We start from the raw sequence: 22,012 nt of genomic DNA on the forward strand, positions 1-22,012 counted from the left end.
TTTTTTGTATTCCATAAGAAATATATGGGATGTTGTTAGAATTGTTGTGTTTTGTCGCAAGTATTCTGTGTTCTGCATCAGCTATTTTTTCATTCTGTTAGAACTATTTTAGAATACTGTGAACACTGTGCAAAGTATTTCTGTATTTTGTCAGAGTTATTTTTATTTCGTAGGAATTATTTTGGATTGTTTTTGAACTTTTTATATTCTATAAGAAATATTTGGGATGTTGTTACCATATTTGTGTCTAATAGCAAGTATTTTGTGTTCTGCACCAACTATTTTTCATTCTGTTAGAATTATTTTAGAATTGCGGAAAATATATTTGTTTTTTGTAAGAATTATTTCTTTTTTATAGGAAATATTTGGATAATGTTTCAACTTTTCGTATTCTATAAGAAGATTTTGCGATGTTGTTAGAATTTTTGTGTTTTGTAGCAAGTATTTTGTGTTCTCCACCAACTATTTTTCATTCTGCTAGGACTATTTAGAATTGGCGCAAAGTATTTTTGTATTTTGTAAGAGTTATTTTGTTTTGTAGGAATTACTTTGGATTATGTATGAAATTCTTGTATTCTATAAGAAGCATTTGGGAGCGTTGTTAGACTTTTTGTTTTTTTGTGTAGCAATTATTTTGTGTTCTGCACCAACTATTTTTCATTCTGTAAGAACTGTGTTAGAATTGTGCAAACTATTTTTGTATTTCGCAGGAATAATTTTTATGTTTCGTAGAAATTATTCTGGATTATGTTTGAACTTTTTGCTACTACATCTACTAACAACTCACCGCAGCACCAAGCCGCCTGAGGCCAACACAGATACGTACGCTCCTCCTTCAGCCCAATCTATTCATGGCCCCTCTTTACGCCCTCCCAGGAAGTTCCCTTTTCCTTTAAATCTTAATTTATGATTTATGACATCCTCCCACCCTAGACGAGGACGACCTACTTTTCGTGTAGCGCAAGACAGTTTACCAAAAAGGACAATCCCCGGCAATCTGTCATCCTTCATCCTCAGAACTTGCCCTAGCCATCTCAACCTTTCTTTCAATATCACCCTAGAAACCAGGATTGAACCACATTTTTGGTACAACCTTCTGTTTGAAATACAGTCAGTCAATCGAGTACCCAGAACAATTCGCGGGCAATTTTTCTGGAAGTTATCCAGTAAATTTTCATCCACATTTCGGAGCGCCCATGCTTTAGAGCCATATTTGATAACTGTCATTCACTGTAGCTTCCATTATTCTAATCTTTGTTTGCAGACTTATCTTCCTATTCTTCCAGTCTTTTATTTAACTATGAAAAAACATCCTGAGCCTTGGCTTTTCTACTTTTAACGTCTTCACTGCTCCCACCTTCTTTACTAATAATACTACCTGGTAAGTGAAGCTGCCCACGTGATCAGTTTTTCCATTACCCAACGTGACCTTTTCGTCTTCACTAATTCCTAGCCTTAGTGTCTTATTCTTTTTAACGTGATTATTTAAACTTATTCTAGCACCCCGAAATCGCAAAACCTCTAATAGTTTATTCATTGTGTTCACATTTTCATCTAATATGCTTAAATCATCTGCATAATCTAAGTCCAGGAGAGTTTTTCCTCCCCATTTGATTCCATGGTCCCCAATTGCCTTTCCTGTGCTCCTTAAGACAAAGTCCATCAAAATGGTCCTTATAAAGGGGGATAGAACATAACCCTGCTTAACTCCTGATCTAATGCAAAACCAGCTGCTAACCTCATTTCCTACCTTAAGCGCAGCAGTATTATTCTCGTACATTGCATAAGTCACTTTAATGTATTTGTCTAGTATACCATATAAGGATAAGACCTTTGCTAAAGCTCTTCTATCAGCTGAATCGAACGCTTGCTTATAATCTATAAAACTGAGGATCAAAGGTGTTTGACAACGAAGGCACTTCTCAGTTATTAACCTAAGTGTGAAAGTTTGGCCGACACATCCTCTACCTTTTCTAAAACCGCATTTCTTCTCTTTAAACTTTGTATACAGCATCTTTCAGTCTAAAAAGTATCATATTACTAAGTAATGTGCTACCTACAGAGACCAGACTAATGCCTCAATAATTAAGACACTCACTCTTGTCATCTTTCTTATACAATGGTTTAATTAAGGTTTTCCTAAAATCATTAGGTACTTCCCGTTTTTCAAAAATCATGTTCATAATCTTCAGTTGCTTATTTTCTAACCTCAGAGCCACCATATGTAAGAAACTCATTTGCCACACTATCAGCACCTGGACCCTTATTATTTTTAATTGTTTTAGTACTATCGCTAATTCTTTCTCATAAAACAAATCTTCCTTCACTTCCAAGGTATCACATTTTTTTTCGTTGTTATCTGTATCTTTTCCTGCAACTGTATCTCGGCTTAGCACATTCTCAAAATGTTCCGCCCATCTCTTTTTAACTCTTTTCGCATTACTACTTGTGGCCCCATTCCTATCCTTAAGTGGGATTCGTCCGGATTGACTGCTCCCTCTCAATTTATTAACATGCCAGTATAATATTCTAACATTATGAACTTTTGTAACTTTTGCACTATTGTTGATTCTAACTTTTGAATTTCTGTATTATTTGAACTTTTTGTATTGCACTTTAGTATTGCGCAAGGCCCAGGTGCGTGTGTTAACGTCTTGAGGGGCTAGTAGCTCCAATTGTATACCCCCTATGGGTGTCGTCAAATCCATAACCCCGTCGCTAATGGATTTCTACGTATTGGTCAAAGGATTGTTCTGGATTTCTACATGTTGTCGGAATAAGGAAAAAGGCCTATTTAAGAAAATGTTTTATATTCCATGTTCTTTTTAAGAATAAAGGAGAATTTCTTACAAAATCAGTGGAATTAAGGAGAATGGGGCGTGAAATGCCAAGAAACATCACAATCTAACAATAAAATGACAAGTTTACGGGGTTCATGAAAAAAAAACAATGGTCAACTTTAGTTTATAAGCCTATGTAGGGAAAAGGTTGAAAATGCCTTAGGTGTCTAATTGCGGGCCAGAAGGTGCCATTAGACAGGAACATTGTACCACACTGGGGTCAATTGCGATGAGACATCAGAAGAAATACTATTTGGAATTTACTTTAAGTTTAAACGAACAATTCTAGTGTAAATGTAGTAATATCATTGTTACTTATCGACAATTTTATTATTAATAAAATCTCATCCAAACCACTCTTACGTCAGTTATTTTCATTGATGCTGCTGCTGGTCGGTGCTATTTCGTTGGTGCGAACTTCTTTGTGCTAGTTGGAAAAATGGAAGTTATTAAATATGTCGCACTTTTTCAGCAACCACGAGAGGGATTTCCTCACTCAACTCTTCATTCCCTTTTTCTAGGTAATCAAAAGTGCAGTCATGATCCTCCCTTGCTTTATGTCTTAAACAAAATACTTTGTCGCATTTACAGTCAAAGGGCGTAAGCTTAATTTTCTTCTTACACATCCCACATCTAGATTTTCTATTTTTTAATTCACAATTCCATTTGATTCTGACAGTTTTTTTTTGTTTTTTAATTGGATATCTGACAACATCCACTCTTCGAATGCGTCGTGAACAAATTCTACAAAGTTCACTTTTTTCTGAGGTTGTATAAATACCGCATTTACAGAATTTTCGAGGAAGAATGAACCTTTCTGATTTTTCACTCATAGCGGGAACTTGGGGAATGCTACTATTCTGTGTTACATAAGTGACAAGGATAACGTAAATTAGAGGCTTACATTAATTTTTATCCTTTTTCTTTCGCAGTTGACACAACCCAAGGAATAAATCAACTATGTGTCTAGACTTTTTTTGCACTTAGTTATATTTGAAAATAATCAAATTATACATTTATTTAAATGCATACGATTCTAGCAAGAAATCATTGATTATGTTAAGTAATCAAGCAGTAGTTTGTTCAATTATTCCCGACATTTGTCTTGGAATATCTGAAGAAAAATTGAAACTTGAAAAATCTTGAGAAGTATATATCTACTACTACTACTACTAACAACTCACCGCAGCACCAAGCTGCCTGAGGTCAATAGAGCTACGCACGTCCCTTCTCCGTCACAAACTATTCAAAGCTTCCCTCTTTACACCCTTCCAGGATGTTTCCATTTCCCTTAAATGTTTCCTTACGACGTCCCCACCCCACTTCAACTGAGGACGCCCTGCTTTCTGTTTAGCCCTAAACGGTTGGCCGAAAAGGACAATCTTTGGCAATCTGTCATCCTTCATCCACAGAACGTACTTTAACCATCTCAGCCTTCCTCTCATTATAGCCTTAGAAAGCAGGACTGAACCATACTTTTCGTACTGCCTACTGTTTGAAATACGGTCAGTCAGTCGGGTACCCAAAACAATCCTTCGGTAATTTCTCTGGAAAACATCTTACAAATCCTCTTCCATTTTTGGGAACGCCCATGCTTCAGAGCCATATTTGGCTACTGTCATCACTGTACCTTCCAATATCGTAATCTTGGTTCGTAGATTTATCTTCCTATTCTTCAAAACTTTTTTCAACTGTGAAAAACCACACTGGGCCTTGGCTATTCTACTTTTAACATCTTCACTGCACACGCCATCTTTGCTAATGGCACTACCTAAGTAAGTGAAGCTCTCCACTTGAAAAATACTTTCGTTACATAACATCACCTTTTCATCTTCACTTATTCCTAGCCTTAGTGACTTAGTCTTCTTAACATTACACTAGAAATTTTAAATTAAGATAAATAAGAATTCCTGAAATTTTAAAGAGAAAACCTAACTTCGACGTAACCAACAACCAAATCTTAAGAATTTTGTTATATTGACTATCAAGCTTAGACTAGGTCTGATTCACCCAGATAAAAGAGTATAGAGTAAGCAGGTTTAGCAAAACTCAGTTAAAGGGTTCCCTGTATCAGACTTAAATGTCCATCGAAGGGTACATTCTAATAGCACTATCTAGGTAAATGAACCTGTCCACATGATCCATCTTTTCGTTACAGAACACTACCGTTACAGAACATCTTCACTTAATCCTGGCTTTAGTGACTTAACATTATACTAGAAATTGTAAAAAAAGATAATTAAGAATTCCTGGAATTTTAAAGAGAAAAACAAACTTCGACGTAACCAACAACCAAATTTTAGGAATTTTGTTAGATTAGCTATCAACCTTAGATTAGGCGTGATTCACCCAGATAAAAGAGGCTTAATAGAGTGAACAGGTTTAGCAAAACTCAGTTGAAGGGTTCACTGTATCAGACTTTTTATTTGCATCGAGTGGTTCATTTTTACGTCCCTTGGATCTGTGCCTGTAATTTTCATGTCCATTCAGTCATTAAAGGGCGAGGGGCTGTCACTTCGTTTACAATACCATTTAGCTTTAAAGCTTTATTTCTTCCACATAAAAGATGCTTTGTAGCGTAAATTTCTTTGAAAACGTATTTTTAAACTTTCGGTTACTATGGGCTTAACTTCGTTCTTAAATAGGGTGCAGTGAATGCTGCAACTATGGTAAGAATCCTTAATTTTGAAGGAACAAACAAAAAATTAAACAAATTACTTTTTAATCATAAAAGTTTGTTGGATTGGCTATGGAACATGAATTTAATACCCATATAAAAGACAGTGAAATAATAAGTTTTATAAGATTTTATTCCAAGGGCTCTCAATATCTACCTTTTGATTAACCTCGATCGGTGCACCCCTACCCTCCTTGAATTCGTTCGTCAAACAAACACATTTGTAGAACAATAATATTGTCGTGTAAGGTCATTCATTAAGGGGAGATGGAGTGTCAGATCGTGTATAAAACTTGGACTAGTTCTAAAATGGGAATTCATTCATGTAAAAGTGACTTTGTTATGTAAAATAAGAATCCTTGAAATTGAAAGGAAAAAAATATAGAACATCAAAGTATCTTAAGAGAATTTATTAGATTTTTTATAAAGCTTGGATTCGCTCATATGAAAAAGGGGATAGTAATTTTCATGAAGTTTGGTTCTCTGTATCCAACAGCATCAAAGGGTATAGATTTCTTTTGGATCCGTGCCAGCAACCGTCATGTTAAATCTTTTAGCAAAAAGAGAAGAGGTGTCAAGTCGTTTATTAAACTTCAGTAAGCTTTGAACTTTGGATTCACTCATATAGAAGAGCCTTTATAGAGTGAGTATTACTCCTTAAAATTGAATGAAAAAATAAAATATTTTTTAAGCATCGTGCCTTTTGAACCCATATAAAAGACGGTGAAATAATAAATTTTACTAGATTCAGGCAAAGAGGTCTGTATGTCCAACTTATAAACACCAACGAACGGTACAACTAAAATTTTCCTTGACTTTTGCTGGAGTCGGTTATTATGTTGCGAGAGCAATATTTTGGTTTTGTCGGTTTTTTTTTCTAGCACCCCGATTTCAGCTTATTCCTAGAAAGGGGTAAGGGTCTAACTTCTGTGGCTTTTACGGAAAGTGTGGCCCTTAGGCCGGATTGATGAATGACTTTGCATTTTGGAAAGCTTCGTAGAACTCTTGCCTGAGGCCAAAAATGTATTGTTTCTACCCATTTCTGTTCGTGATTTCAGCTGAGTTTATCATTCGGTTTCTTGTACTTGGGATTATGGTAGAGAAATGGTATCAGATGTGCCTCTTAAACTTTAAAAGTTCTCTCATTGCTAAAGAAATTACAGTTTATCTTTTACTCCTTTCTAAGTGATACGGTTGAAACTTGACCTACGGCAAAAAAGTCAACTTCTGAACTAAGACTGATTTTCGACGGCAGTCAATAGCTCTTGATGAGCTGATCAAAGTACATGTCATCCATTTTTCCGTATAAAAATTTCTTCCTGAGATATATCAGTTTGAAAGTTTAAAGGGGCTGACAACTTCAGTAATAAGGTACACACTGAAACCAAAAATAGGCAGATACCAATTGTGAGGCATACAGGGGAGTTTTAAGCAGCAGTCGCCTGTTAGCTCATAGTCATCTTCGGCAATGAGGGGCTCGTAACTTTTGCTAATTGTTGTACCTACTATTTTTTTCTGGTGTATTTGATGGTAAGACCAATTTGGTTCCAGGTGTAAGACTTGTAGGGGACTTGTAAGTAATAATCGGCTCTTAGGCTACATTCATCTTCAGCGATGAGGGATCTGCAACTTTTGCTAGTTGCAATGAGGGGTTTGCAACTTTTGCGAGTTGGTGTACCTAGTATTTATTGTAAGATCTTACAGATTAACAACTTCAACGTTTAATCGAAGCGAGGAAACAAAACCAAAGTGTTGCTCTCGCAACGCTTTTCTCGACGAAGCCGAACAAAGGTTGCCGCAACACCTCACGTTGTCCGTGCAACGTAGATCTTGTTGGATCTGGGATGGAGCAAGGAGGGGAGAGGGTGTCAAGTCATTTAAAAAATCTGGATTAGCTCTGAAACTTGAATTTTCCCAATTGAAAAAGCTTTTGAGAGTAAATATACTCCGCAAAATTGAAGACCTATATGAAAGACGGTGAAGCAACGAGTTTCACCAAATTCAGTTGAAGTGTATCCTAGTTTTAAAGAACATGGTAGTGCAGCTAAGTCACACTTAGATCTGTGCCGGATTTGGTCATTGGATCTATAATTTTTTTAAGAAGGGGAGGGGGGTAAATCATTTATAAAACTTGGAATAGCTCTGAAACTTAGATTCACCCATATAGAAGAGGTTTTACTGGGTAAATATAAATATCAAACAGTTCGTGGTAACGAACAGTGAATAAGGGACGACATGGCTCTGGCAACCAAAAATCTAAAAAGCATAATAACATGGTAGTGCAACTAAGTCACACTTAGATCTGTGCCGGATTTGGTCATTGGATCTATAATTTTTTTAAGAAGGGGAGGGGGGTAAATCATTTATAAAACTTGGAATAGCTCTGAAACTTAGATTCACCCATATAGAAGAGGTTTTACTGGGTAAATATAAATATCAAACAGTTCGTGGTAACGAACAGTGAATAAGGGACGACATGGCTCTGGCAACCAAAAATCTAAAAAGCATAATAACATGGTAGTGCAACTAAGTCACACTTAGATCTGTGCCGGATTTGGTCATTGGATCTATAATTTTTCTTAAGAAGGGGAGGGGGGTAAATCATTTATAAAACTTGGAATAGCTCTGAAACTTAGATTCACCCATATAGAAGAGGTTTTACTGGGTAAATATAAATATCAAACAGTTCGTGGTAACGAACAGTGAATAAGGGACGACATGGCTCTGGCAACCAAAAATCTAAAAAGCATAATAACATGGTAGTGCAACTAAGTCACACTTAGATCTGTGCCGGATTTGGTCATTGGATCTATAATTTTTTTAAGAAGGGGAGGGGGGTAAATCATTTATAAAACTTGGAATAGCTCTGAAACTTAGATTCACCCATATAGAAGAGGTTTTACTGGGTAAATATAAATATCAAACAGTTCGTGGTAACGAACAGCGAATAAGGGACGACATGGCTCTGGCAACCAAAAGTCTAAAAAGCACAAGTTTTGATAACAATAGGTAAGTCGAAAGAATTGAATTTACATGCTGATTCAAAATATATAAAGTTCATTAAGTTTAATGTTACCCATTGAAAATTACGGTAGTCATTTTGTTCAGTATAATTGAAAGGTCCAATAACTATGTCTGTGGGTACAACATGGTCCCTCAAAGGCCATGGGCAAAGTGTTGTAATTTGCAAAATCTATCCGTTTTTACGTATAGTGTTTGTTACTGGGAAATAAACAGATATCTTATTTTTTTTTTTTTTTTTTTTTTTTTTTGCAGAGGAAATTTTCTGCTTGAGGGGATTACTGCGATGAAAATCTTCCTTGGGAAGGGAGGTTTCTGGGGGTGAGCTTTCCAGGGTGAGGAATTTGTGTAATTCAAGAAACAGTGGAGGAATTCGTCAGAATTTTACGAAAGATACTAGGTATAGACATTTCCTTTCAAATGAGCCCCTCAGCTGCTCTGTATGACGTCCCACTGCCCTGCTAGCAGTGGCGGAAAAAGAAAAGAAAAATAGGACACATCAATGCTACCTAAGCAAAAAAGCAAAATTTTCCTTGTTGTTCAAACTAGGGGACTGTAAATCTTTAGAACAAGGTTTTCGGCCATAGGTATTTCAATGGTTTTCGGTCTGACGCCATTTTTTAGGGATTTCAGGCTATTTTTTTGAAAGGACATTTTACAGTTAAGACTAACGGAGATAATAGTTGCCATTCCTGATACAGCTAGAAGTAACAGTTTTTTCCCACTAGCCAGTTTTATTACAACGTGTTTTTTAGTTTTTGGCTACAATGGGCCGTAGTTTGTTCTTTACTAGGTTGTAGCCACCATTGCAGCAACGATTTCATGATCGATTTGTATTACGTCTGCGACAACAATAAATGCTATCTCTAAGGCTCAGATATATGAAGTTATTTTAGTACCTATCCTGTATCTTTTTTTACTAGAAATTGTTAACAGAGAAAAAAGGAAAGGACTAGAAGACTTGAAGGACACAACAAAAGGTGATAAAGATTCTGTTCTTTTGAAGATGAGTTAAACACATTTCTTAATATCTATAAAAGGAAACAAGGCCACTATAAAAGCCTGACAAGACCATACACATATCACTTCTTGTGTAAGGTGACTTCCTTACACTAGTGACAGGTGACTTCAGTTGTCATGTTCTCAGCTCCTCTATTCGTGTCAACTTAGTTTAAGATTCATTGTCCATTGATTACCGTATATCACCTAAGGCTCTTAATTACAGTTATATCCACAATAGTGACACTATGACCAATATTGACCCCTGTATTTCCCCGCCGATTTTCCCTATTCTGTCGTTTATGTTGATGAAAACGAACGTGATTTTGACCACCTTCCCCTCTTTCTTGCTTCGACATTAACTGCTGATCCATCTAAGGATCCTTCTGTTGCTACTAATAAAAAATGGTGTATGAAACGAGAGTAGAGCAAAGGCAATTGGCCTTTTATATTTTTACCCTAATAACTCTGTTGTCTTGCACTAGGAACAACTCTTTGTTCCCACTAACCAGTTTTACTACATCGCGTTTTTAATTTTTGGCTACTATGGGCCGTGGTTTGTTAATTACTAGGTTGCAGCCACCACTACCGCCACGATTTCATAATCAATGTGTGTTACGTCCGCGACAACAATAAGGGAATGCTATCTCTAAGGCTCAGAAATGTGAAGTTATTTTAGTACCTATCCTGTATTTTTTTATTTACTAGAAATTCTTAGGAATTTTTACTAGAAGTGTTATAACAACGATTTGGAAAGAAGGCCCGATTCTTAAAGCTGTCTAAGTCGCCCTAAAGACTGAGTGTAGTGCTCATTATCGTTTTCAGTGCTTAGTTTCTAATTTTTACCTAATAATTTTTTTCTAATAAGTTTTGCAACGTGATGTTATTCCTGTATCAACTAAAAGTGTTGTTAATTATATACTTAAGCCTGAATCGATTGATCTTGATCGATTGATTTAGCGCTCATCATTTATGTTGTGATTCCCAGGCACTAATCAGTCAGCTCCAGATACCTTTTTAGTTCTGTTTATGGTTGTCAGTGCCTGATTCCTTCCTTTGCGGGACGGTAGCTTTTCCTCTTAAACGTGGAAAAGACTCTGTGAACGCAGTTCATATGGGCTTATCACTATTTCATGAAATATTAGTCAAATTTTTGAATATGCTCTGCTCCTACGCAATATTGAACGAACTCTGAACGATTCAAACCAATTTGGGTTTCAACCTCGTATTGGGTTCCAAAATGCGCATAAGGTTTTAGCTTCAATTCTCTATGTTGCCCAGTCTAAAGGTTATGAATTACATATTTGCGCTTTGAGTTTGTCCAAAGCCTTCGACAGTATTTGCCATGCACAAGTGTGACTCGCGTCGTCAGAGTTTAGAGTGAACCCTCCTGTCACACATTTACTTAAACTTTGGGATAGTAATTTGTTTCTTCGTTTGAAATCTGGTACAGGGTTCTACGGTAATATACCAGTTCAATCCGGAGTACGCCATGGTGGAATGCTATCATCTTATCTATTTAATGCTTGCATCTAAAATGTGTTATCCATAACCAGGCCTTCGTGTTGTTATAATTTATCTGATGTGTCTTTTATTACGTACGCGGACGACCTACCAGTTTTAAGACGGATCAAGTCTATTTTAGCATTATCTGTGCGGCATATTTTTATGATGTTTGGAAATGTTGATATGTCTTTGAATGTTGATAAATGCGAATATATAGTTTTGATACAAAATCATCAGCTCATAATATGTCATGTGGATGTTCAGTAATTCGTAATATTGCGAATTTACAGTGGTAACGGATTAATTTTTATTCCACACACCTTCTTTTGCAACTCCAGGTTCTGAGAGATGGTAAAAAAAAAAAAAAAAAAAAGATTGGAAATGCGAAAATTGTAGCTGACCGTGGAAATTATTCAAATCTTTTTTCGAGCTTTATGTATTCTAGAGACTTGCTGGAAGTAAGTGGGGATGTCATCCAAAAATTATTTTGGATTTTAAAAAATTTTAAATTCGTTCAAATATAGAATATGGGATTCAATTTTTTTCAGCTCGTCCTCCATCCTCATTCAAAATCCTTGAATCTTTAGAAAATTCTGCTATTCGAATAGCTTTGGGTGTGCATTAGCATGCTCCTCTGTCAAAGTTAAAAATACTGTCGGGACTGGTCTCCCTAAGTGGAAGAGCATCCAGTCTAAGGATTAAATATATCTCGTAAATCCAGGCTTATGGAGCCAAGCATGTTGTATATGCACATACCTTTGCTGGGAAGTCAGCATGTCCCAATGCCCATTCATCATGGAATCAGTTTCAACTGGAGGTCCCAAACTGGAATCAACATTCGCTTTATGCATATCCCTTTATTGAGTCCCCTCCATGGGAAATGAGTCGTCCTCCAAGTTGTCAAGTAGAACTTATCTCTATTAGTAAAGACTTGATTCCTAATTACGAGATCCAGACTATTTTGGCTGAACAGATCTCAAAGGCGTGCCCCAACTATAGAAAAATATATACAGATGGATCTGTCCAGAAGGAAAAAGCTGGAGCAGGAGCATGTATCCCATCCTTGAATTTGAACATCTATTCTCCTCTCCCATTGGGATCTTCTATCTTGTCTGTTGAATTATGTGCCATCCGCCTGGCCTTGGTTGCACTTATAAATTATAACATGGAATCTGAAAATATACTCTGTCTCTCCGACTCTAAATCAGCATTACTATTGATCCAACATATTAATAGAATTGCTAATGACGAGGATTTATATAATATTGGAAGACATCTTCTTAATCTTAAGATCAAAGGAAATGAGGTTTATTTTCAACATGTTCCAAGTCATAAAGGCATCAAATATAATGATATGGCTGATTCTCTAGCAGCAAAGGCTTCCATGTTAATTCCTAGTCCTTCCTCTGACCTCAATTCACGAGATATTACCAGGCAAAAATCCAATGTTAATAACAGTAAATTAATTTTATCTCCATTTCATACAAGATTAAATACAGTGCTATATTACCGGCTGCAATCAGGTGCCCTACTTCTAAATAGCTTGTTATTTAATTGGAAGCTACGTCATTGCCCTTTATGCCGAGTCTGCTTTTCAGCAGATTAAACAATCCAGCATATATTATTTGATTGCCTGGCTCAGAGTGAGGAGCTCTTGAGCGTTTCTGTTCCTTGGCTAAGATTCGAAATACTTATATAGCTATAGTTGCTCTTAAGCGTTTCTGCTCCTTGGCTAAGATTCCAAGTACTTATACAGCTATAGTTGCTCTTAAGCGTTTCTGCTCCTTGGCTAAGATTCCAAATACTTATACAGCTATCCTGGATTCTAACCTGCCATGGGAAATTGATCGTAAGATATTTAAGGCAGCAATTGATATCTTAAAGAAGAGAAATATTGTTTAATAATGATTAAAGCTTGATGAAGTCAATTTTTAAAAGGACGTGATTCATCTATAGTTTTTGAATGTGCAGAAGAGAGTGGGAATGAGTAGGAAGAGCCTTATTGGTACCGGCCGGCCTAGTGGCCTTAAACTGCTGGGGACAGGTAGCTCAGGTACTCGCACTTCCCACAATCAGTAACAGTGTATTAATGTTCATAATTGCATATATTCATTATTTGAAGACTGGAGGAGAATAGCGCTTCCAGTGGCTAGTTTTTCTGGAGAAGAAGTCAAAGAGGTGAAAGGACTTGTTGTTAGTCCACATCTCCCTATAATTTTTGGAACTGAAACTTGTATTCGTTATTGAAAAAGAAAAATTTGCGCCTGATTCGTATTGTGTATTTTAGATATTGCAAATTTTTGCTGGTATCTTCCTACTTCATATCGTAATACTCGTATTAGTATGGTGCTACCAACATATTCAATCGTTTGAATTGCTTAGTGCTAATCTAAGAAGACATGTCTTTGTGTCCCTAGTACCAAACCTTAATATTAGCTGTGTGTTTTGTCTGAGATAAAGGTCTAAGTTGTCTATGTGTCATGAAGGTTTAACTTACCTGTATTGGATTTTTCTTTCTTGCTAGTGTAATTTATTCCGCTTGTTTTGTTTAAAAGTGTGCAATAAATAAATTATCATAATTATTGAAAAAGAAGCAATTTAATATATGAATGAAAAGAGCAATGCTTGAGACTAACAGAAATCGCTCCGACAAGGAATTGGCTGTCTCTCCCATCACATCCCATCATGTTTCGATTTTCGAAGAAAACAGTGCGAGATTTAAAACGCGACTTCCGGAATAAACGTAATCAGTTAATTGTATTGGCTTTAGACATAAGGTTTTTAGCTTGACTCTATTATTGTTCGTTTAAATTACTGGAATCTTGTCCACTTGCCACAAAATGTTTTTATCTTTTTATTAACAAAATAAACAAAAAAACCTGTTTATTTCCCTTCTCAAAATAGAAAGATATGTCTGAATTAGAATTTAAAAATGTCTCACCAGGACTCTGCAAGCTACCGCTTTACTGTAATCTCATTTGTAAGGGTTGCAGCAATAGCTGTAACCTAGTGTTAAGAACGAATTGTGGCTTAAGTGTGGCTTAGTGGGCATTGTGACTTAAGTTCTTGTAGTTTTGTTAATTACACCCACTTTAAAGCAACAAAGTTTCAGCTTTTATCAGTTTTCTGCTCTCTTTGTAAAAACAAAAGCTGTTGATACATACTTTTTTTTACAGTGAAATCCCAGTTTCTCCGCCATCTACCATACACTCTGATGCACCTGTGAATATTGATTCAGTTACCTATGATTCGCTGGCCAATCAAAGTGAAGACTTGCCCGGGACTGATCAGGAAATATTTGGTTCAAGTCTGCCGAACAACAGATCTAGTGTTAGTTTGTCAGCGTATCTTAGTTCTAATGCAGATCTTAATGGAGATAGGTATCCCTATTTTTTTTATTTCCATGAGGCTAATTTTATGTTTGCATTATGGATCTAAGATTGTCCTTCAGTATTTTATTTGGTGAATTTTACGCTCAATCAAAAATGGATTATTTTTTTCACACTCTAAGAGATGGGTTATCCATATTAATTTAATAACGAATTATCGAAATGAGCATGAATTGCGCTGAAGATAGTACACATGACGTGTCAGCTGGGACGATCATGATAACTATTAGGATTAAAAAGAGAAGCCTGTGAAGGTTTGTATGTTAGTGATTAGTCAAAAGCATTGATGGATTCTCAATGCTGAAAAGGTTTTTACTTATTAAAACAACTTTTTTCCAAACATTGTTGCATTTTTTTCAGAGAAATTGTCTACGTTTTGTTTTGGGTATCCCTCTGAGTGACCGTGTGTCAAGTAGTGCGAAAAGTCTGTTTAAATCCTACTTTTTGGGACCATAGTGAGAGAAATAATTAATTGGCTAGTACACGTTTTGCGGATTGAGGATGACAGATTGCCAAAGATCATCCTTGTCAGCCAACCATTTAGGGCCAAACTGAAAGTAGGTCCTTGAACGGGGTAAGAGGAGGTCGTTAGGAAAGATTTAAGGTTAATTAAAACATCTTGGGAGGCTGTGATGAGGAAGGCTTCGAATAAATTGGGCTAGAGGAGAAGAGTGCGTAGCCATCTTCGCTTGAGGTGAGTTGGCTCTGCAGTGGAAGTAGTAGTAGTAGTAGTATCTAAAAAAAAGTGGTACGATTGGTAACACTCAAGCCAAACAATTCCGGCAACAGTTTACAAAAGGAAAATTTTGAATATTTCTTTTTCGTTTATTTTGCTCTACAGCGGCAAAAAATTAAAATAGCCAAACATTGGTGGGTTGAGCTTATATCAGGCTCACAGTAGGCTTCTAATTATGGAATAGGCTCATATTTTTGGTCATATTTTCATAATTTAGAACAAAGATTCGGAGAATCCATATTTTGTTTGTTATTTACCAAACAAAAAGTTTGGTAAATAATACTCCGGATTTTTTTTTCGGATTCGCCTACTCGAATTTTTTTTTTTTTTTTTTTTTTTTTTTTTTTTTTTTTTTTTTTTTTACTTATCTGTTCTTTATTAGCCTGCACCACAATGAAATTCCACATGACGCAAAAAGAGGAGAACTATGAATGAAGGAATGCAACATAAATTATCATAAAAGGAGAAGAAATGCAACATTATCACATATAGGTAGCTTGTTGCTATGCAAAGTCATAAAAAAAAACATTGAGAGACAGAGCGCAACCCTTTGGGTCCCTCTCACTTAAAGTGCAACTTATTTCTCTTCATTTGATTTATGTCGATTTTAAATTTTTTATCTTCTTTGTTGACATGGCTTTGAAGAAAGTCTCACGAAGATTGACTTTTGAAGATTGTACCCATACTACTTAGTGGCTCCATAGTTAGCAACAAAATGGAACCACTTTCATTCTCATTGTGTTGAAATAATTGCTTTATCTTAAAAGTTTGGAAGAATAGGATGTTAAGCATGTGAACCAAGACTAGAATAATGGAAGCTAGAGTGATGATAGGGGTCAAGTAGGGCCCTGAAACGTGAGCGCTTTGGAAGACGGAGGAGGGTCTGCTGGATGTTTTACTGAGGAATTGCTTACGGATCTTTTCACCTCTGGACAGGAAATGCTTTTTGAAGTAATGGTGACTGAAATTAGTATTGGAAAAAAAAATGTTTTTTTTTTGCGTAGTATACCGACCGCCTTCTTCTCCAGTCAAGTCTTTCCTCTCTAAACTCGATGATTTTTGCATCAACACCATTTTCAAAGTAAAGATGTTATCCTTTCCGGAGATTTCAATATTCCGGACCTTCTAGAAGCTTCAAATGAAATTTCTGTTGAGTTATTGTCTTCTTGCTTTTCTGCGTATCTGCTTCCTACCTGCCTGATACCTACAAGAATTTCACCTTGTTCTGCTTCTCTAAATTGATAATATTTTTACATCTTTACCTATTCAAGCAAATTTTGCTGTTTTAAGTGATATATCGGATCATTTCCTGCTGGTTTCGGATTTAGCTTTTACTTATAAAATACCACAGGTAAGTAAGGAACGTCAAGGACGGTTAATAAATAAAATAACATTAAAGTACCTGAATGAAAGCCTTGGACTATTGAATTGGCAGGAGGTAATATCCACGGAGGATACAGATATGGCAACTGATAATTTTCTAAGAAATTTCAATTGCTGCCTTGATTCTAGTTGCCCATTTGTTACGATTAAAATTTGCAGAGAAAAAATTCCTATAAGGCCATGGATAACGTCTAGCATTTTCATATCAGTTAAGAAAAAAAAATCAGTTATTTAAAAAGCAGTTAAAGAATCCAACTGATTATCATATTAAAAATTTTAGAATTTTCAAAAATAAATTAACCACACTGATACGTTTGTCGAAACAATTGTATTATAAAAAGTCTTTCGAAGAAGCTCAAAATTCTCCTCGCCAAACGTGGTCTCTAATTAATTCTTTTATATAAAAAGAAAGTAAGTCTAATTTTCCTGAAGTTATTAGTTTAGAAGATGGTTTCAGTTTTTCAGTTTTTTCAGTTTTTTACTGTTTTAGAAAGAAGAATTGAGAGAAAGAGTCAAACTTTAGCGTAAAGAGCGGGGCGTTGATGAGGAAGCAGCCTCTTTCATATACGAAGTAATTTCTGTGCGTTTTAAGTTTTGATGTCACTCCTTACTTTCAGTTGAAAAAACTTGTTTTTTTTATTTAATTTTTAATTAAGTATCTTTTTAGTAAGGCAAAGTTTTTGTATGATTCGTTGCTCTGGGTGATTATGGGCCTCTCAGCTATCTTCCAGTATTAATTTATATTTAATAATATTGCAATTTTTAATTTCTTCAATAGTATTGAAAGATCCTGGGCTAGCTGCTACTTTCATATTATTGTTGTGTTATTGTATCTTTGCTGTCATGTTTATCTTTGTATTATAGTGTATGTTGTTATTGTATCTGTGTCTAGGCCTAGTTTTTCGAGCTTGTCTCTCCATGGGCCTATGTCATATACATGTATGTGTGATTAATAAATAAATGAACTTGAACCTTATGTTAAACAACAAGTTGTAATAAAAATGTGGCTCTATCCCACTTTTTAGGGCTGAAATGAGAGAAAGGTTGAGATGGCTAGGACACCCTTGGTCGATGAAGGATGATCGATTGCGAAAGGTCGTCCTTTTCAGTCATCTATCCAGCATTATACGCAATGAGATTGTTTCCAAGCGGTGTGGGAAGGGGTCATAAGAAAGGATTCAAAGGAAATTAGAACTTCTTGGAAGAGGACAAATAGTGAAGCTTTGAATAAACTGGGGTGGAGGAGCAGTGTGCACAGCAGTGTTGGCCTCAGGTGGCTTGGTGCTTCAGTGGGTTGTTAGTAGTTGCAGTAGTTGTGCCTTTAACCCCAATATATCTAGTAGTTGTCATAGAATAGTCACATAGAGGCACATTCGTAGGAATTTATTCCAAGGGACGGGTCTCGGAACTCCCCCCTCCAACCATAGTTGCGAAACATAACATAACGATAGTTATCGCACTGATGCAAATCAAATAGATTACCTACTAAAAATACACGGATTTTAATTGGATGCTTACTTCAAAATGTTTCTTGCGCTATTGTTCGTTGTGAAACACAAAAAAGTTGTGTTTTTGTGTTTGGGGAGCAACACTTGGGTCATTTTTTTGTTTTCATTTTTTTATTTCCTATGGTTCTTATTTTAGTTCATTGTGAGAAGTTGGCGAAGGTGCAGTTTTACGGGAAGTGGGGACCTTTAACCTGGTTTATAAAATGAATTTATATTTTGAACAGCTGTTTGTAATTTTTATCTGGGCCAAAAAGGATGATTTTCCCTTATCTTTATGTTTGAGCCTTGAGTTTGTGGGCTAGAGTTGAATTACAGTATGTATGAGGGACTATCTGAAGCTGCTCCCTTTCTTCGAATCTTTCGTTTTCGAAATCACTTTCGAATCGTTCGTTTTGTTTGACCTTTTGTTCGACTGGAAACCATTTTTGGATCGTTCAAATATACGAAGCTTTCGTTTCTCTGAATCATGCTTATGCTTGCTAGTGAAAAATTCTGCTCGTGGAGCTAAGAAAGGAAGTGTCAGTTTCAATATTATCGGAATTAACATATAAAAGTCCAAAAGAAAAATCCAAAGAAAAGCATTTTCCCCTGGGTAGGAAATCATCTTTTAATTAGAAGAATACGATACTTCTAAAATACGATACTTCTCTCGTTGCTATGGTAATTGGAGCCTACCCATTGCTCCTCTCCTAGTTGTAATTTTTTTCCAACATATGGAAGAATCATGAACACCTACTGCATGAGATTTTTTTGTGAAAAAGATTTTCTTGAGTTTTTTTTTAATGTCAACATAAATCAGCTCTTTAAATCTTCAGGTGCTCACAACTTTATTGCTGTGGTAGACATACGGAAATTTTTTTGATAATGATTGTTTACTATACAAGTCAAACGAAAGGTTTGGTTTGTCAACCAAAGTTCTGATTCGATGGAAAACAAGTAGGTGGCAGAAAGTGAGCTTGTGGCCACCTCCCACCAGACAATTATTTTACAAAAGTTAGTTATTTTTCACCTTTTTTGGAACCAGAATCACGAAAGAATTCTTAATCTGTATGATTGGAAAAGTGGGCCAAAGCATGGAAAACTATGCTAGTGGACAATTCTAGATTGTCAAGATTGTAGATTGGAATCCACTTTAAGTATTCATATTGGAAGCACAAAGATCTTTTGAAAAAAAAACTATGTCATACAGTATAATCTGCCAAATTTGTCGTTTTTTTTTTGTCCAGATTTTATTTGAGAATGATATAAGGAATTATTTTTAGTCGTATTTTCTGCCGAGGTTCCGTTTTATTTATTATATATATATATATATATATATATATATATATATATATATATATATATATGTATGTATACTTTAGTCAATGGATTCGGCATTTTATCATTGTGAAAATCGCTTCTGAAATAAGTTTGTCATAGTTAACGTTAACTCTCTTATTGTGTGTCACTCACATAGACTGTTTCTTTTTTATCTCTTGCTGTTTTTTTTGTTTTTGTTTTTTGTAATTATCTCTTATTTATTTTTTAGAAATGATGAAGCTTCCAAAATTGCAGAAAATGAGTTTTTAGACTGCTCTTACAATGGAAAACAAAGCGCTAAATATTACGCTCGTAAAGTTTCTTGTCCAAAACCAACTGTAAAGTACATTGGACATAGAAATGCAAGGTAAAATTGTTAATTAGTATATTGAATGATGTTTCTTGTACCTTGGAGAGCAATGAAAAATAATTTGTTTACGCTGTTATATCAGTTGTCTTTTCGCAAAAAAAAAAAGAAAAAAAAAGGTTACTTTAACACTTTCCATCAGACTTCACCTCCTTTTGTTGTGAATTCTTGAATCATGACGGTTCAGTTGCTGCTTTGAAACATTTCAGCTTTCCTTTTGAACAACGCATCCATTGAAAAATAAAATTAATAAAGGAGTTTCTACCCTATTCAACGTCTCAAGTTTTGCCTTTCGTGTTTTAAAGGGGGACTCAAACCGATTTAGTAGGTTCACCTCTGTGGTTTTGTTGTATCTGCTGTGTTGGATAAAAAAGGCCACCTGTTTGAACTCTTGGTTAAGTCTTTTGGACGGCTCCTCAGGTATCAGTTCTCCTATAGGTGAAAACAAAATTTGTTTTCACCTGTAGGTGATATGTCACCTATGATATTGGTATGATATTATAGTAATATTTCACCTATATGTTGTGCAGCGTTTGCGTGCTTCTATGAACGAAATATTTGATTCTGCTTAGCTGAGAACTAAAATCTAAGATATTCACACTCATTATTTGCTACTTTCATGGCTCATTGATTTTACGTAGGTCGTGACATTTAAAGAAAGAAATAATACTGTGCAGCGTTACCATATGTTGTGCAGCGTTTGCGTGCTTCTATGAACGAAATATTTTATTCTGCTTAGCTAAGAACTAAAATCTAAGATATTCACACTCATTATTTGCTACTTTCATGGCTCATTGATTTTACGCAGGTCGTGACATTTTAAGAAAGAAATAATACTGTGCAGCGTTACCATATGTAACGTTACCATATCGAATATATTTAATATTATTGACTATAATTAATAGATTATAATATTATTATTGCTAATATCAGAACATATCAATAAATTAGATTCGCAATTTGTTTTTACTCTCGTCAAAAGACGAAACTTCTGTCGACAGAGAATGAGTCGAACGCTCTACTTTTGTCAAAGATGAATCAAACGCAAAATTCTCTGTTCTATCGGCAGGCTATAAGACGACCGAGACTATAATATTGTTGACTATATTTATTATTATTGACTATAATTAATAGACTATAATATTATTATTACTAATAGCAGAACATGTCAATAAATTAGATTTGCAATTTTGTTTTACTCTCGTCAAAAGGCGAAACTTCTGACGACAGAGAATGAATCGAACGCTCTACTGTTGACAAAGATGAATCAAAGACGCAAAGTTTTCTGTTTTATTGACATGCTTAAAAACAACCGGGACTACAATTTTATTGACTATATTTAATATTATTGACTGTAATTAATGGACTATAATTTTGTAATATTATTGTTACTAAAGACTATAATATTGGGTTGTGCTTATATTGAATATTACAGTAGTCTTCTGGTTACTTGAAGTTAGGACGGGAAAATGTTGTCTCATAGGACCGATTATTCAAGACTGTTTTATATCGTAGGAAAGTTCTCTGATGACATTTTTCAGCCAGGACTTTATTATTCTAGAATTACTTCTTTCAGTTTATTACACTGAATTCTTCAGATTCTGTTTGTCATTGATATTACTGTCATGATTGTTCGTTGTCGTTATGTATATTTGTCATGATATTCATTGATATCATTAAGGTCAATGACTTAATTGTTCGTCGTACCTTTTTTTTTAGCTGGAACTTAGCTAGTGTTTCATTTTGAAGAGGATTTAACTCATTTAAAGGGGAGTATTGGTTCTAACTAATGATAAATATTTATCAGAGGTTCTTATATTTTCAGAAACGTGTCGGCTCTTGGCCATTCTCCCCACCGGGCCGTGCTTACTTTTTTAGATGCAAGTGGCGGTTTGTTCGCCATTCACCCATTATCCATATATTTGTTTACTTTGTTCACATGAAAGTATGATAAAAAAAACTAATACGAAAACACGAAAATTTTTTCGTTGTTTAAAAAGCTACGAAGTAGCTGATTTATGAACATTATTTTTAATAGAGAGCAGTTTGTCTCTCCGAAAAGTAATTTGTTATCCTATAAATCCGAGAGGTGCACTTTTATACATCAATTTCATGATTTTTAGGGGAGAGTTCGGGGATCCTCGACCCCCCCCCCTTCTCGCCACATGACTGATCCTTTGCTCTTTTATGCTGCTTTTGAAAAGTTTACCTTGGGCTATAAATCCCTTGGTCATATTCGTTAAACAATGAGTAGATCAATAATAATTTCTCCTCTAATTTCTATTCA

General features: G+C 35.4%; 1 protein-coding gene across 3 annotated transcripts in view; it reads left to right on the forward strand.

Moving 5' to 3' along the window:
• The window catches only part of LOC136043829 (DDB1- and CUL4-associated factor 6-like), a 100,931-nt gene that overhangs the window by 63,716 nt on the left and 15,203 nt on the right, over nucleotides 1–22,012 (forward strand). For all 3 annotated transcript variants that reach the window (XM_065728759.1, XM_065728760.1, XM_065728761.1), the window contains exons 8-9: nucleotides 14,220–14,423; nucleotides 19,588–19,725. In XM_065728759.1, coding sequence (XP_065584831.1) covers nucleotides 14,220–14,423; nucleotides 19,588–19,725 — 342 coding nt within the window. The remainder of the gene's footprint in view (nucleotides 1–14,219; nucleotides 14,424–19,587; nucleotides 19,726–22,012) is intronic.

This window comes from Artemia franciscana, chromosome 2 (genome assembly GCF_032884065.1).
Source record: "Artemia franciscana chromosome 2, ASM3288406v1, whole genome shotgun sequence".
Lineage (NCBI taxonomy): Eukaryota > Metazoa > Arthropoda > Branchiopoda > Anostraca > Artemiidae > Artemia > Artemia franciscana.